General features: G+C 42.6%; 1 protein-coding gene across 1 annotated transcript in view; it reads left to right on the top strand.

Annotated features, from left to right (window-relative positions):
* Nucleotides 1–1,119: 1,119 nt before the first annotated feature.
* The window catches only part of Ppp4r2 (protein phosphatase 4 regulatory subunit 2), a 37,503-nt gene continuing 20,181 nt past the window's right edge, over nt 1,120–18,441 (top strand). The window contains exons 1-2 of the mRNA XM_021165494.3: nt 1,120–1,398; nt 2,229–2,310. Of these exons, the coding sequence (XP_021021153.1) occupies nt 1,365–1,398; nt 2,229–2,310 (116 nt within the window). The 5' untranslated portion in view covers nt 1,120–1,364. The remainder of the gene's footprint in view (nt 1,399–2,228; nt 2,311–18,441) is intronic.

The following is an 18,441-nucleotide window of genomic DNA, read 5'->3' as shown; positions in this document are numbered from 1 at the left end:
AGATCTTCCTGTGATTTCTCAATACACACCCTCATCTGTAGTGGCCCAAAGACATAGACCATTGGTTGGCAGCAACATTTGACAGAGGTATTTTGAGTGTGGGAGGATTTTGCTTGCATCTAAAACCCAGGGTTAGAGTCAGAAACATCTTTTTAAAGTCAACTTTGTAATGGCTATGCCCAGATTCTCAGCGTCTCAGTTACGTCTGGTAACAGGCTTCATCCCTTCTTTGTTGACATGGTATGTGGGCCTCAGGAAGAGAAGGTGGACCAAGCAAGAGCTTTTCTTTTTTCTTTCTTTTTTTTTTTTTTTTTTTAATTATTTGTGTGTGCCCGAGTATGCGTGTTAAAATGGAAGTCAGATGACAACCACATGCATACAATGGATAGAACTCTGGCTCTAAGCACCTTCACTAAATGAGCCATCTTGCTGGCTCACTGCAAAAGTATAAAATGTTCCGTGCTGGTTTAGAGCCAGATGTTCTGAGTTCTAGAACTATCTTGACATACTTTGTCTCCATTTGTCATGGAGTTCTAGAATTGTCTTGACATACTTCGCATCCATATTATATAATGTATATGTGTGTGTGTAAAGGCATACTGGGCTTGAATGTGTCTCAGCTGGTAAAATGCTTGCCAAGTGCTTGGTTTGTATCCCAGCACCCATAAAAACAGGAATGGTGGTACGCCTCTATTATCCCAGCGCTTGGGGGTTGAAATCAGAAGAATGAGTAGCATAAGGTCATCTTCCAGTTTGGGAAACATAGGATCCTCGAAAATTAAACAAACAAACATTGAAAATTGCATTCTCTGAGCTCTAGTGAAGACAGAAACAGTACACAGGGACCACAAGAGTGGTCGGCACCAGCGCCTTCAGTGTACTGATGGGAAAACGGAGGCTCAGAGAAGCAATGTGGACACCTCAGATACACTCTTTCTGCTCAGCGCCGTCCGCAGCGCGCAGCTCCAGCCGCGGGCTCCGAACTCGCGCTTCGGTCCCTCGCGCCTCCGCCGCGCACGCGCACTGGGCGGGCCGGGAGCGCTCCTGGGCGTGTGTGGGTGTGCGCGCGCGCGCGCAGCGGGCGCGAGGACGACAGCTGTGGGGAGCGTGCGCGCGCTGACGTGCCGGGCGCCATGTTGGAGGGCTGGTGGTAGCGGCTCGGGGAGGTTCTCGCTCTGTCCGTCTCGCTCCGTCTCTCGCTTCCCCCCGCCCCGGCTCCCTTCGGGACCCCCCTCCCCGGTCGCCGGCGTGTGGCGGAGTGTGTGCGAGGGCGGGGGCGGGCGTCCGGGGGGGCGGGGGCGGGCGCCGCGGCCCCCGGGACGGCGGCCGAGGGAGGTGCCGGCGGCGAGGGACTGCGCGGCGCCATGGACGTCGAGAGGCTGCAGGAGGCGCTGAAAGGTGGGGGTCGCCGCGCTGCCGGCCGCGCGCTCGGGCGGAGGCCGCCCGCGCCTCCCTTGCTGTCGCTGTCGCCGTCGCCGGCGCGGGGCTTTGTGTGGGCTGCGGGCGTGGGGTGGGGGGGAGGGGAGCGCCTAGCACCGGCGCGGCCTCGTCGGGCGGCGGCGGCGGCGGCCTCCGGGCCTGGGGAGGCTCGCACTCATCAGACGCTGGGGCCGCGGCTTGGCAAGCAACAGGCTCGAGAACACTGCTTCCCAAACTTGGAACCGCGGGGTCCCGGCGTTCTGAAAACACCCCCACTCCCTAGGACATGCGGGAGCATTTGGAGGATGGCGGCTCGGTTGGGTGGCTTTAGTGGCTTGGGGCTGGATTCATTCAGATGCACGCTGCGGCGGTCGGGGTTCGGGTCGGATGCCGGGGCTCCCCTGCGCCACACTTGGGGAACACTGAAGGATAGTCTGTGAGGTGGAGTGCCCCCTTTAGGAGAATTTGCACTGCCGGTGAAAAAGGGTAACGAGGAGGTAGGAATTCAGGGTGCACGTATGTGGGTATTTTGAGTGAGAGGCTGATTTTCTTTCTTAAACAAAAAAATTCGTTTTGACACAGTTTTTCTGTGTAGCCCTGGCTGTCCTGGAACTCGTCCTGTAGACCAGGCTGGCCTGGAACTCAAAGAAATCCGCCTGCTTCTGCCTCCCAAGTGCAGAGATTAAAGGCTTGTCCCACAGGCGCCCAGCTGAGTCTGATTTTCATAATTGTTTCCAAATGTAGAGAAAGTTTGAATGTTCTTGTCGAGGACGTAGTGATAACCCTTTTTTTTTCTTTCTCTTATCTAGATTTTGAGAAGAGAGGGAAAAAGGAAGTTTGTCCTGTACTGGATCAGTTTCTCTGTCATGTAGCTAAAACTGGAGAAACAATGTAAGTAGAAACATGGGTTCGTGGTCACAGGCCTACCTGTCATTCAGAGTTGCTCAGGAATGTGGGGGAGAGAGGATTTCAGTATAGTCACGGAATAGATCTGTCCAAATTCGAGACCCCTGGGGATGGGTGAGATAGCCCAACAGGTTAAGGTGTTGGCTAGCTAGCAGGCCTGAGGGCTTGCCTTTGATCTGGGAGTGCCACATGATAGAGCTGATTCCCAAAAGTTGTCTTCGGACTCATACACAAATCAATAAATGAATGTAATTTAAAAAATTGAGATGCCTTAAAGCTCACAGTAGAGGTGAGAATCCTTTCTGCATGTTGCATAACAATTGTTAAGAATTTATCAGAGTTTTTTTTTTAGATTTCTATGCTTTGGCACAAAGAACCTACTAGTTTTAGTTGGAAAGAACTTAGGAAAGAATGTTCCATTGTGTGGCTTTGATACTGTTTGAGGGATTTGTTGAGGATTTTTTTTTTTTTTGTGCTGTTGCATACCCAGCCTTTTGTTTTCTTACTAATTCTTGTAGTTGTTTGAAGTCTAACTTGTATTTATTGCCTTGAGGACTTAAGGTGATTATCTGACACAATCCAGATGGTGAGGTTGTCACTGTCCTGACCTTCTAGGCTAGCTAACGTACATATATGCCCAACATCTTCCTAGGCTCTTTTCTAAAAGTCGCTCTCAACTTACACTGTATTTTTTATCCAAAGGAAGAATCTAGTTTTATTATTCTATAGCTTGTGTGGAAAAAGTTGCTCTCACAGTTTGGCTCAGTTACTCTGGAAGATAACGCATCTTTGTACACTGCTCTGAGTAGTGTAGGGTGAGGAGCAGGAAAGAGAGGAAAGGTTGTTTTGGGTTCAGTGTTGGTGAATTGCCTGCTTAGTTTGAATAATATAATCACTCAGCAAGTGATTATACAGCTTCTCTGTCATTAGCACTGTCCAGTCAGGGCCTGGAGCCACAACTATTTAGACCAGGCTGGATTTGAACTCTGATCTGTATTGCCCCTGCCTTCTTAATAGGTAGCCAAGCCAGGCTGTTTTTATCCTTTTAGGTGTAACCTTCACCTAGCTCAGGTGGTTTGGAACTCAGTAGGTAACCCAGACTGACTTGATACTCAGACGTGCCTCAGCCACCAAGTGCTGGGGTTACAGATGTGACTGCCACCTCGGCTTCATCTTGCTATTATTACCGATTACCAGAGGGCACTGGAGCTGGGACCTAGTGTCTCATGTGCAAGACAAGAGCCATAACACTGAACTACATTCTCAGCCCCCTTAAAGATTTTCTTGAAGCCTTTAATCCCAGCACTTGAGGCCAAGGCAGGCAAATAAATCTCTTGTTGAGTTCAAGCCAGCTTGGTCTACAGAGTGAGTACTGGGACAGCCAGGGCTACACAGAAAAACTCTGTCTTGAAAAAAGAAATATTTTGAGAGTTACCCACACTGGCTTTGAACTTAGGGTCCTTCTGCTTTTTCATCTCTGTAGTGCTGGGACTACACTACTACATGCATGCCCCAACATGCTCAGATCTGTCTTTATTAACAAGTATTCATTTCTTACACGATTCATTTATGGTTGTAGTTTAGCTTTCTAATAACTAGCTGCATTTTAGAAATATCTGGTGTAGTGTATAATTTAGTAGTTATACAAGCAGAACCTTTTCAGTGGTCTGTTAAAATATATCTTCCAGCCGAGCGGTGGTGGCATGCGCCTTTAATCCCAGCACTTGGGAGGCAGAGGCAGGCGGATCTCTGAGTTCAAGGCCAGCCTGGTCTACAGAGTGAGTTCGAGGACAGCCAGGGCTACACAGAGAAACGCTGTCTCAAAAAGACCAATATGACTAACGTGACTATAATTCATTCACTTAATATTTCTTTGCATGTCAGTTTTAAGAATGGAATTCTTAGCCGGACGTGGTGGCGCACGCCTTTAATCCCAGCACTCGGGAGGCAGAGGCAGGCGGATTTCTGAGTTCGAGGCCAGCCTGGTCTACAAAGTGAGTTCCAGAACAGCCAGAGCTATACAGAGAAACCCTGTCTCGAAAAACCAAAAAAAAAAAAAAAATGGAATTCTTGCAGGACATGGTGGTGAACTCATCCCAGTAGAAGATTAAAGGCACAGACAGGTAGATTTTTACCAGTTCAGGTACAGCCTGGTCTACAAAATTCTGTGACAGCTAAGGCTACATTCTGAGACCATGTCTTAGGTGGGGTTAAGGGAACCCTCTCCCGGAGTGGAGAGATGGCTCAGTGGCTGAGATCTGACTGCTCTTTCAAAGGACCCAGGTTTGATTATTGGCAGGCACTTGTAGGCTCACAAGTCTCTGGAACTCTAGTTCCAGGGGATCTTTTCTGGCCTTCAAGGGCATAGAACACACATATGGTTCACATTTATACATGCAAGCAAACACCCAAAGTGAATGCAAGTCACTAGTTTTACTTATAGAAAAGCCTAAAAATGACTAGGTACCATTTTTCAAACGGAGTCCCTAAGTGAGTTCCTAGAGTATCATTGCTGTATTGCCTTTCTTTCTCTTGAGCTGTTAACTAGACTGAGCTATTTCTGTGTCGTCAAAAGAAAAACATTTATTTATTTATTTATTTTTTGACAAAAGATTATCTTAGCTTTGACTATTCACACCTTTGTTCCCAGCACTTTTGGGAAGGCAGAGGCAGGCAGATCTCTTGAGTTCAAGGCCAGCTTGGTCTACAGAGTGAGTTTCAGGACAGCCAGGGCAGTGCAGAGAAACCCTGTCTGGGGTATAGGAGAGGGGTATCTTACCAGTCAGGTCTATACACATTGCCTTATCTGTTTGATTAGTACAGTGCCTATAGTTGATGTGCTCTGATCTAGAAATTCAGCTCTCTGCTCACTACATTGTTTGGCTAGTGTATATTTAGATGTTTGTATTAAAATGAGTGGTGTTTTTATATTCTTTATTACACTTAGTGGAGCTTGAACAATATTTTATTTTCCAAACTACCTGTAGCCTGTCTCTGCTTGCTTTTTTACTAGTTGGGGGTGAAAGAAACCTGGGTCTTGTATATGTTAGCCCAGTGCTCAGCCATTGAGTTACAATGCAGAACCAGATAGGGATTACTTTGTTTAACTGGTTCTGGAGATGATATTCATCACTGGGCAATATCCCCAGTCCAGTACTGTGAGGCTTTTTTTTTTTTTTTTGTCCACAACAAATTCCCTGGTTCTGGAGATGAATGAGTGGCTCAGTATCTCTCACAATTACTACATGAATCTATTTTACAGGAGAAAAGATGGAAATGATGCTAGTGTTACTTCCATAAAACAGGAATGTTAATTTTTTTAAGGTTTATTTAATTTATTTTTGTTTTTTCAAGATGGGTTCACTGTGTAGTCCTGGTTGTCTTGGAAAACACTCTATAGACCAGGCTGGCCTGAAACTCACATAGATCCCCCTGCCTCTGCTTGCCGAGTACTGGGATTAAAATGTGTGCCTGGGTGTTTTCCCTGAATATATGTCTGCACTGTGTGAATGCTGTGCCTGCCAGGATCAGAAGGGAACGTCTGGAGTTTCAGGGGATTTTCAGGTGCCTATGGGTATTTGGAAATGAATTCAGGTACCCTTAACTGATGAAGCATCTCTCTAGCCCCGAGAAAGTTATTTTATTTTTTAACAAATGCTCCCACTTCATAGTGCTTTCCCTCTACCTGTTTACAGGCAGGTTCATGTGTAGCCATAGTGGTCTCTTTATGTGGAGTTGGTATCTGGACATGAGCTTTGTTAATGCCACATTTAGGAGCTTAGTGAGCACAAATGGCCCCTTCAGATCTTCTCTTCACTCAGTGGTGGAGTGGCCAAGAGTATTTCATTTGTAACTGTGGCTCTCAAGTCAGGCTGCCATGGCTCTGGTGATACCTGCTGGACCTTTTGTGTGTGTGTGTGTGTCTTTGTAGTGAAACTGATGTTCGTGGGGGGGGGGGGCGAGAGCCAATGGAGGGAAGAGGGGGGCAGGGAGGGAGGGAGGGAGGGAGGGAGGATTCTTAGTTCAGAGCCTTGACCTCTACCACTGTTCTCTTGTTTCGTTTTGTACAGGTAGGTCCCAGAGGTGCACAATTTGTTGGGCTTTTTATTTTGCTGTCTAGTCTGCCTGACAGGGTTTTGAGAGACAAAGCTGACAATGACATTCTTTTTGATTTCTCTTCTCTTCTCTTCTCTTCTCTTCTCTTCTCTTCTCTTCTCTTTCTTTCTTTTTTTTTTTTTTTTTTAAAGGTAAACTTAAATCCTTGCTAGACCAGTGTTGTGTGACAAAACTTTTCCTGGGGAACAATATACTCACCCCCATAGGGATCTCACAACAGACCAAAACTACGGATACCACCAAAGTCCCACTTGGTGAACCAGTGAGTTTTCTTGGGGTTACTTAGGAACAGAATGACTCAAAGACAGCTGCATTATTACCACAGTCCACCCCAGCGTGGGTGACAGCTCACAAAATCTGATAAACCTGAAGCACACTGCACAGCCTGCAGGCAGCACAACAGCTTGGAGTGTCCTTTCCTTTCCTTTCCTTTTCCTTTTCCTTTTCCTTTTCCTTTCCTTTCCTTTCCTTTCCTTTCCTTTCCTTTGCTCTAAACACTTCGCATCAGCTTCTGGTTCTTCCAGCTTCTTCCTGGTCTCTTCTTTGAAGCTCAGCTTCTCTGAGAATCTTCTGTGAAGCTCAGCTTCTCTTCCCTGAGAGGAATTCATTCTCAGCTTTATTGTTTACTCTGTCTGGGAGTGCCCTAGTGAATCTGGTCAGCTTCAGGGACTTCTTGCTTTGTTTACCTCTGCTTAAAGGGCTTGCCTGCGGGATGGAATGTTTTTTGATCACGGAGGAAGCTGTTACATAGCAGCCAGTTAAAATAAGGCAAGTACCTCAAACAATATGGAAATAATATGCAAAAACTTAGACCACTACTTGGTGCTAAATAAATAATAGCTGTGATACAGTTTGCAGTGGTGGCTGTGATGGGAATTGGAGGTGGTCTAGCAATTGTCCAAGTTAGCCTGGAACTTGCTTTGTAGTGTAGGTTGGCTCCAGCTGGCAGTCCTGTCTGACCCTCCTTATGTTTATATATTTGATGCTTCAGGAAGGATATAAAGTTAGGTAACTTAGAAGTAGTTACTAGTCACTAGGAAGAGCTGCATTATTGCAGTGTGAGGCTTTGATACATTTTGAGGTAGGGAATATTTTGTTTGTAGTACTTTTAACTTAGTAATCATGTAATGCTGGAGCATATTGATTTTTTTTTTAGTCTTAATTTTTTTTTGTTTTTTTTGTTTTTTTCGAGACAGGGTTTCTCTGTGTAGCCCTGGCTGTCCTGGAACTCACTCTGTAGACCAGGCTGACCTTGAACTCAGATCCGCCTGCCTCTGCCTCCCAAGTGCTGGGATTAAAGGTGTGCGCCACCACACCTGGCTATATCACACTTTTAAGTGTGGAATTCAGAGGACACCTTGCAAGAATCAGTTATAATACTTTTACCATGTGGCCCCAGAATCAAACTCAGGTCATCAGATTGTGTTCCATCTTACTAGCCTCAGTTTTTGTTGTGTTTCTTTTTTATGAAAGAAACTATAGATTAAAGGCATATGCCTGGCTCATACAGGAACTTCTGCTTTGGGTTGTTAACTGTCTCTTACCAAACCTCAAGAAAGACAGATTTCATGAACATGTTTTGTATAAGCCATCAAATATTTCCTCTGCATATCCTGCCTTAGTCTTTGTGACTGTTTTCTGTGATATATTCTGTTTAAAATGGGGCTAGGCTTACAATCATATGTACAGATGAAAAGCAATGCAAGGCTCATTCCTTGATGCACTGCGTGTGCTGTGTTCACTTGTATAACATCTTCTCTCTCCTCTTCAGCAGTCTTATTTAAACCCACCAGTAGAATTATTATTTGAGATTGTCATTGTTTACCTAAATTGACTTCATATTCCTACACATCTCTTCTTCCTTCGTGGTACATATAGCACATGGCCTGATGGCTGAGCCCTGTGGATAGGATAGGTGTTTGGGCAGGAATTGGAAGGTTGTGTGTGGTGATGCTTGAACACTATTTGGCAGTAAAATAGGTGACCCACGTGCTCTTAACATCTTTATTTTGTCATTTCTAGTAACTTCAAAGCCTGAACAAATTGTGTAAATACAGTTTTTGCAGAGGCATAAATTTGATATGACATTGATGATTAGACCGAGATACATGCTATTTTACTTTGTAATACATAAACCTAGTTTTTTTTCTTATATGAAGAAGACATACATTGTGGAAGCATTTGAAATATGAGGGATATGAGAGGTTTCACTGATACTGGTGTAGGTTTTGCTCTGTTGTGTCTATAAAAAGAAGGTAAGGTGGCTTCCTTTCAACCATTATCACATTGTCTCTTAAGCTTTGCATGGTAAAGGGAATTTGTTTTTACAGTTTTTTTTTTTTTTTTAAATTATGGTTGTATTTTAGGGATCTTTCCACAGTGATTAGCAGTTATTTCTGAGATTACCACATTTTCTACCAGTTCTGGGCATGGAGTCTGGTCTAACTTTTTAGGGGTTTTACAAAAACAGCATTTCTTGATAAAACAATCTTGAATGTGGGTACACTTTTGAACATTTTTCTCTTTAGAGACAGTATCTTGTAGCTCAAACTGGCTTTGAACTTTGTGTATATGCAAGGATGGCCTTGAACTCCTGATTGATTTTCCTGCTTCCACCTTTGTAATGTTAGGATTAGAGGTTTGTGCTACTGTGCCTGGACTATATTTGAAGGTATTGACTGAGTCCGTGAGTAGGTACTGTTGATGACTCCATGATAGTTCACGGTGCTGTTGTCTTGGATTTTGGTATTTTTTGGTCTTTCCTCCTGTTAGTTTGGTAGGCTCATAATTTCCTTGTTGCTTGACTTTCTTGTATTTTCTGTGGTCTGTGGTCTTCCTGTCTCACTCACTCTGGATATGATTGAAATCACTGGCACAGCCCAAGTGCGGCAACTTTAAAAACATTGTTAATGGTTCTGGAGAGATGGTTCAGTGGTTAAGATCATTTATTCTTGAAGAGGTCTTGTGTTCAATTCCTAGTACCCACACCCCTCAAAAGTCATCTGTGTAACTAGTTCCCGGGGAGCTTACGTCTTCTCACCTCCATGGGCACTGCATTGTGTGCACGTGGTACATAATGCAGACTAAGCATTCATACTGATAAAATAAATCTTTTTTAAAACTTAAAAAAATGTATCTTGACAATATTTTAGGGTTTCCTTTTTTCTCCCTGAGGCAAGGTCTCTCTGTGTAGTCTTGACTGTCTTGGTACTTTCTCTATAGACTACTAGACTAGACTCTAAACCTATAGAGATCTGCCTGCCTCTGCCTCCTGAGTTCTGGGATTAAAGGCACTTGTTGGGAGTTGATACTATTTGCAAACATCGGAGATTGCACTTAACAAACATAGGTGGTGGAGGTCAGTCAGTAAGCCTCCTGGTGTCTGAGTCTGCAGCTGGCACCATACAGTTCGCTGTTACATAGTCAACTTTAACTAGACTAGCTTTAGCTAGAGACATTCTCTAGCAATAAAATGTATGTAGGCCAGTGAGTCACATGTTCTTACCAAGAATTATACACCATAGTAACTATATGCATTACTGTTCTAAGCTATATGGTGCAGTGAGTTCTTGGGAAACTAATATGGACTATAGTGTGTTGCAGTCCATTATTTTGATGGCATGGCGGTGGCACCACACTAGGCAATAGGAATTTTTTATTTTCATTGTATTCTCTTATTCTGTTGATGACCAAACCATAGACCGTAGTATATGACTGAATATTTTAAATACAGATTTTTTTCTAAAGATTTATTTATTATATGTAAGTACACTGTAGCTGTCTTCAGACACACCAGAAAAAGGGCATCAGATCTCATTATGGATGGTTGCGAGTTACCATGTGGTTGTGGAATTTGAACGCAGGACCTTCGGAAGAGCAGTCAGTGCTCTTAATCACTGAGCCATCTCACAGCCCTATATACAGAATTTTTAGTGGTTGTATTTCTTCATAGAAACTTCCATGATTCACGTGTTGTAGTTTGTTTTTACTCATGGCTCTGTAACTGAGTTGGCAGAGCCTGACTTGTTCCCCAGCAGTCCTTGCACCTGTTAGGCTTATGAGAGGCTGGCCTAGAACCTGTTACACTTTTGCTGCTGTCTCTCCATTGTTGTGATTATAGGCCTGCCACCACCACACCAAGCTGGGATCATGCTTTTGTATCATTGGTCCTTTAAAATGAAGACTTAACTATTTTAGCTTGAGCTGATGTAACAACATAGAGGCTGCATGGATTAATAAGCAGGTCTTTTTTCCCAGTTTCTTAGACTGAAATCTGAGGTCCTGTGGTGGTGGAACTTTGTTGTCTGCCTTGTCAGTATTTAATAACACTTCAGAAAATGTCAGCTTCTCATGTCTCTAGGCTCTAACCTAATCATGAAGGTCCCATGCAGATGTCCTTAACTAGCCATCTCGTCAAGTCAGCGCATTGAAGTTTAAAGGCTTCAAATTGTGACTATTGTAAGATCTCATAATTGAGTTGATACTTGTCACAAATTTGTGCAGTGACTGAACCTCAGGTTTACTGATTAAATAGGAGTGTGGGTGCGTTGTTGAAGATGACTTCCTTGCAAGTGTATATTGAGTTGCAGAAACATTTTAGCTGTCCCTTCCACTGTCTTTAAAAGAGCTATGAGAAGGGGCTTGAATTTGTTGAGTATAATCTGTGTGGCTACTTAGGTACTCAACAGCCTGTACATGTGAAATGCTTTGTAGCCCTTGATTCTCCTACCCCCCCCCCCCCCCCATCCCTGGCTCTCAAGCAACTGGATGTGGATGTGTAACACTGGGCCTGACTGAAAATGTAGTTCTTTAAGAGAAATGTTTTGCATAATTTTTAAGAGAAGTGTTTCACATAGTTTATTAGATGAGTCTAGGACCAGTTGGGACCAGAATGAAGTCAACAAATGACTACTGATTTGCTTTGCATTTCTACTTTAAAGAAATGGCATGCATGCCAATAGTACAGCATGTATGTAGGGAGGTGTGTGTGTCTGTGTTGTGTATGGTGTATGTAGGTCAGAACACAACTTCAGATGTCAGATGTCTTCAGTTTTCTCCATCCTCAAGCACTGTGAAGACCAGGTTGGTTGGTACCTTAGGGGACTTGGGAGATAGATGCTCGGTGAGTCAGTATCATCTTGTCTGCATTAGCCTAGCATTCTAAAAGTATACACACAACAGGGGAAAATGTAAAATCGAAATTAACTTTAAGCCGGGCAGTGTGATACCCGCCTTTAATCCCAGCACTTGGGAGGCAGAGGCAGGTGGATTTCTGAGTTCAAGTCATCCTGGTCTACAGAATGTGTTCCAGGACAGCTAGGGTCACACAGAGAAACCCTGTCTCGAACGCCCCCGCCTCCCCTCCCCCCCCCCAAAAAAAAAGAAATTATCTTTAACATTTGTGAACTTTTTCTTTTGTTTGTGTGTGTGTGGTTTGTTTGTTTGTTTGTTTTTTGGTTTTCGAAACAGGGTTTCTCTGTATAGCCCTGGCTGTCCTGGAACTCACTTTGTAGACCAGTATGGCCTCGAACTCAGAAATCCTCCTGCCTTTGCCTCCCAAGTGCTGGGATTAAAGGCGTGAAATATTTATTTTATAATTTGGACATAATTATAACAACTCAACAATGGCTTGTCTTAGTTAGGGTTTCCATTGCTGTGAAGAATCACCATGACCATGGCCACTCTTATAAAAGAAAGCATTTTATTAGGCTGTTTGTCGTTTAGGGATCTTCAAAATATGTGTGCTGTTTCAGGTTAATAGGGTTTATGGGAAAAATCTTAATTTGTGACAAATTGAAGATTGTACAGAGTGCTATATATTAAAGCTCAGATTCTCTGAATGCTAAGGTGAACCTTTAAGTTAGGTAATCTGCTAGGGTGGATGTTTAAATGGCTCATTTGGGAGTGTTTACAAAGAGCTTGAGTTAATGTACTAGTCCCACAACATTTTTAGTATTAAACTATAAGATAAAATTTTAAATTGTGATGGGAAAGTCAGAAGAGACCCTCCACCTGCCATTTCTGGTTGAAACAGAAGCATTCTAAATGTTATCCTAAAAGAGTATATGGGTTTTTAGACAGTACCATAATAAGTTTAAAGACTTTTATTTTGATTGACTTAAATCCAAAAGGAAATAAAAGAGGAAAAAGATATATATTTTTTTTTTTTGCAAGGATGTTGAGTTAGCAACGAATCAGGCTTTGGGTAGGAGGATAAGGCACCTGTGGGCTACGAAGCCATTGTAGTTGGTAGAGCTGTTTCTTGGGGTGCTGCCATAAGGCTGACTGTGCTTCAACTGGTTTCTCTTTCAGTTTCCTTTCTGTTCCACCTTTCAGAGGCAGAATATAACTGTGGCACAGGCATGGTAGTACATACCTGTAAGGCATAGAGACTAGGGCATTTCTGTGAGTTCAAGGCCAGCCTGAGCTATAAGGTGAGTTATAAGCCAGTTTTTTTTTTCTTTATATGTTTCAAAGGTATAAATAGATTTTTTTGACAGGAAGATATGATGGGGGAAAGGAGTCAGTAGTGAATTAGGGATTTCATCACAGGGAGAAGAAAATTCTGGCAGGAACTATTGATGGGAAACATCAGTTTGGTGTTGGACATTTTTAGCAAAATGGAAGAAGTACGTGGTTGAATGGATGAGTCTCAGAAATAAGGTCTAATTGACATACCTAGGTATAAAAACTGTGCTGGGTGAAACCATTATCTGTTCATAAAGAAGAGGTAGGCTGTGCTCCTGAATGCTGCAGCATTGAACATTTGAAAATGAGGAAGAATGGTAACCTGTCCGAATGCTCCTTGTAGAACAGGGAAGTTGAGGTGTTTGAATAACTACTGAGGCCTGGAGAGATGCTCTTCCAGAGATCCTTAATTCAATTCCTAGCAACCACATGGTGGCTCACACCCATCTACAATGGGACCTGATGCCCTCTTCTGGTGTGTCTGAAGACATCTACAGTGTACTTATATAAATGCAACCTTAAAAAAAATAACCACTAGATATAGCAACATGGAGGTTGCTGATGATCCTGATAGGGACAAATTAGATTTAGTGATAGAGCTGTAAGCCTGACTGGGAGATTCACTGTAGGAATTTTACTGGAGAAGACAATGAAGAAATGAGGTGGAAACTAGGAAAGGACAGTAAAGGAAAAAAATGAAGATGGGAGAAATAGGTAGGTGGGGTGATTGACCAGTGAAGTATTATGTACGTATGTGATAAGAGGGGGAGAATGCTCACTCTTGTGCATAGGTGAGCATATAGATTGTTCATCAGGAGGTATGCAAGAGAAAGCTGGGTATTTCTTCCCTAATGCTTCAGTTTTAAAAAAGAAACAGGAAGTGAGGCCATCAAATTGGACAGTAAGGGAGTTGTTGGTGAAGCACTGAAGAGTGAAAATAAGGGTGAGTGCACTAGAAATCCTGGTGGAGTCAGACTTGGGAATGTGAAGTACATAAATGTCTTTCCCTCATCAAGTACTATAAAAGGAAATCTCACTAGAGTTGGACAAAGCTAAGTGATATATGTTTGTTTGTTTGTTTGTTTCCCGGGACAGGGTTTCTCTGTATAGCCCTGGCTGTCCTGGAACTCACTCTGTAGACCAGGCTGGCCTCGAACTCAGAAATCCGCCTGCCTCTGCCTCCCAAGTGCTTGGATTAAAGGCATGGGCCACCACCGCCTGGCCTTTTGGTTTTTTTGTTTTGTTTTTGTTTTTGTTTTTGTTTTTGTTTTTGTTTTTTTGAGACAGGGTTTCTCTGTGTAGCCCTGGCTGTCCTGGAACTCACTCTAGACCAGTCTGGCCCTGAATTCAGAAATCCACCTGCCTAAGCCCCCGAGTGCTGGCATGTACCACCACGTCTGGCTAAGTGATAACGTTTTTTTTTTTTGGTTGTTACTTTCTATACTGATTTGCCATTTGACATATTGTCTTTATCTTTAAATAAAGAAATATAAATGAGTTGGGAATCATTACTGAGAATTTTCTTCTCCTTAACAAAAGGGAATGCTTAAAGTGCCTCTGAAGGTATTTCTAGGGCAGAGACTCTTGAAGTTACCTACTATGTGATAGTATGTTAAGAGTTCAACAAAAGGCTATTTTGCTGGGTGGGAGTGGCACACACCTTTAATTGCAGCACTTGGGAGGCAGAGACTATCTGATCTCTTTGAGTTCAAGGTCAGCCTGGTCTAGAGTGAGTTCCATAAACAGCCAGGACTACACAGAGAAACCCTGTCTTGAAAAACAAACTATAAAACAGTCTCTAACTGATCCATTTTACTATTATTAATGTCATCTCAAAATGTTCCCCCCATCCCCAAGTTCCTATATTTCTTTCAACTTTATTACTTTTAAAGATTTATGTGTATGAGTTTTAGCCTACATGTATGTATATATACCTGCACCACGTGCATACCTGGTGCTCCTAGAGGTCAAAAGAGACCATCAAATCTCCTGGAATTGGATTTACAAATGGTTGTCAACCACAGTGTGAGTGGAGCAAACCTAATCCCACCCCTCCACGAGAGCAGCAAATGTCAGTAGTCTGACAGCTGAAGAGGGGAGCACACGTCTCCTTAAAGCAGTGGTTTCAGCCTTCCAGATCCTTGACTAGACTTCCTCATGTGGTAACACTCAGACATGAAGTTACTCTCATTGGTACTTCATGACTGTAATCTTGCTACTGTTATGAATTGTAATGTAAATATTTTAGGCAATCCCTATGAAAGGTTCATTTGACACCCTTTCCACCAAGCGTTATGACCCACCGGTTGAGAAACACTGCATTAAAGTATAGTCATTCCTGTTAGATTATCCTACATTCTTTTAACACATTAATCTTGAGGTGAAACATGCCTCTGTCTGATAAAATATAAAAAGAATTTAAGTAGGAGCCATGGTTGACCACTTTTAGTCAGTGTCATATGTACAAGCTGCTCTGCATCATTCCTTGGCTTTTGTGACCTTTGGAACGGCTGGTCCAAGCAGGCCCATTATACATGCTTGAGACAAGACTGCCTTGCTAGGATTATAGTCAGGGACCTCCATGCCTAGCAATGAAGACGCATTTTTAAAGTTAAATTATGTGATGGACATAATGTGTAGTGGTGCTCATGTAGGAATCAGAGGATAACTTGCAGGGGCTTATTTCTTCTGCCTTGTAGGTCCAGGGATTGAACTCCGGTCATCAGGCTTGGCAGCAAGCTCCTTCACCTGTTACATACCTTGCTGAACCAGAGAGAGCCATTCTTGATTGTTTATTCCAAATTGATTGCCTATAGGTTTTAAATTCCATGTCATAGGAATCTTTATCTTACAACTGAGATGACAATTTTTATAATGGAGGTGCTCTTAATAATTTCATTTTTCTAGGCACTATGACATCCTTGTTCACTTGATTTTATTGAGCAAGTGAATTCTGGACAGTAAACTGACTAATTCTGCTTTCAGTGTTTAAAGATGCATAAAGTTAAAAATCATCATCTCTGGATTTTGAAGGTGTCTTCTTCCTGTTACTCTTATGACAGTGCCTTTTATACGTCTCTGGTATGTTTAATCAATGAAATATTGTAGTGCTTTTTGTAGGGTTTCAAGATTATGCACATTATATTGTGCTTTGATGTATATATGTCTTGTCAACTCTTAGTGTGGCTGCTTTCACTTACCCTTAAACTCTTTGAATGTGAAAACTGATAGTCATCCTTTGCCTTCAAGGTTTTTTTTTGGGGGGGGGGGTTCGAGACAGGGTTTCTCTGTGTAGCCCTGGCTGTTCCTGAACTCACTTTGTAGACCAGGCTGGCCTCGAACTCAGAAATCCACCTGCCTCTGCCTCCCAAGTGCTGGGATTAAAGGTGTGCGCCACCACGGCCGGCTTCAAGGTTTTGTTATAGGAGCCCCGTTGATGACAAATTCTGGATACTCAAGTTCCTTAATATTTATTATGTTCAACCTACACATACCTTTCATGTGCTGCTTGTCTTGGTGACCTCTGTGCTGTGATAAAATATCCTCATAAAAGCAACTTAAAGGAGAAGGAATTTAGTGTCATAGTGACCCCTTTGACCCCTTGTGATGCAAGGGCGCCACAGGAAGATGAAGGTGGATGTTATTAAAAGTCACAGTGCTAGAGTATTTTAAATGAACCATCTACACTTTAGAATTTGTCTTTTCACCTATATGTTATTTTATGTCTCACTGTGAGATTTCATTTGGTGGTTCTGGGTTTCCTAGTTTTATTTTTCGATGTAGTCCTCAGCAGAAGGGATTAAGGATTGCACTGGTTCTTAACTGGTGGCAGTTCATTTAGCAGTGTCTAGAGGAACAGTTGTTACTTCTGACTGGTGTTCCTGGCACAAGTGACTAGTGTTTGGCCATGCTGCAGAAAACTAAAATTCATAAGGCAGCTTGCCATGACATAGGATTCTGTGGCCCACCATTCCAACATTACTGAGTATGAGAAATTCCCTTTATTTACTTTTTTTTTCTTCTTGTACTGGCTTTACTTAAGTCTTTGACCTTTTCGATTTTTTTTTTTTTTCCTATGCTCATCTTTTTAAGGGCCAGCCTATAGTTAGGACTCTTTCCTAATGGCTTTGTGCCATAGTTCTAAATCACTTGATCTTTTTGTGGCTTCTGTGTATTAGCACTAAAATCTCTGTTGTCAAGTTTCTATTTAACATCTAAAGTCTTTTGAAATAAATTAATTTTGCTAATTGTGGATCTTCCTCTTTGATGTCTTCAGGAAATTTTATGTTGAGATATGCTAATCTGGAACTGGGTTCCAGTGATCTTCTAGCCTCCGCCTCTTGAATAGCTGAGATCACAATCTGTGACACCACTTTGGGACCTTTTAACTGCTCTCAACCTTGTTGTGGTTATTAAAATGAAAAGGGAGGGGTGGGTTATCTTATGTAGCCCCCCCCCTTGAATTCCTGATCTTCTGTCTCCATTTCCCAACTGTTGGGGTTATAGTCTTACATCACCATGCCCAATTTATGCAGGGATCAAGCCCTGGCCATCTACCACATATCCAGCCCTAGATTTAAAAACAAAACAAGGGCTGGTGAGATGGCTCAGTGGGTAAGAGCACCCGACTGCTCTTCTGAAGGTCCAGAGTTCAAATCCCAGCAACCACATGGTGGCTCACAACCATCCGTAACGAGATCTGACTCCCTCTTCTGGTGTGTCTGAAGTCAGCTACAGTGTACTTACATATAATAAATACATACATACATACATACATACATACAAAAGAAAACAAACCTGAGTTTCTGATTGTACTGTTAGTGCAATTTACTGTTCATCTGGATTGCTGTTAGGTTGTCATCAGTTCCATTCATCATTGCTTTCAATGGCATTATTAGTACATCGTCAGAACAGTAGATACCTGACTCCTGATTCAAGCCTTGTTCTCTTGAATCACTTACTTACAGAAGTATAGATGAAGGGAATACACTACTCTCCTAGTTTACAGGGCAGCTAGACAATTGTATGTATGTATGTAGCAATTTTATGTATGTCTGTCATAGCGCATTATTATACTGTTTTTTATAATTGTGAACTTGTATGAAATTACTGTCTGCACAAGAAAATAGGTGATATCCCTAACTTTTGTGTCTCCTAAAACTTAGACTGTATGTTCAGGTATTCACCTTCAATTTTTTTTCTTACACTAATGGTAAGGTGTGAGGATAAAAAAGTCTGGTACTATTCCTAGGGAGACGTGAATGAACCTCGTCATGCTTAATTAGGAAACAATGTCAGACCAAAGTAAAGGATACTACTACCAAAGCTCAGCTTGGTGAGCACTGGCTCAGTTTACATATACTGGTTGGTAGTCTGCTGCTGTGAAGAGACACCATGCCTGTGGCAACTCCTATAAAGGAAACTGTTTAGGGCTTGCTTATACTTTAGGCAGTAGTTCTCAACCTTTCTAGTGCTGTGACCCTTTAATACAGTTTCTCATGTTATACTGATTCCCAACAGTAAAAATTATTT

This window comes from Mus caroli, unplaced genomic scaffold (assembly GCF_978045245.1).
Source record: "Mus caroli unplaced genomic scaffold, Mus_caroli_1 scaffold_7, whole genome shotgun sequence".
Taxonomy (NCBI): Eukaryota; Metazoa; Chordata; class Mammalia; order Rodentia; family Muridae; genus Mus; species Mus caroli.
Note: the sequence above shows the minus strand (reverse complement) of the source record. Positions and strands in the feature narration are given on the sequence as shown.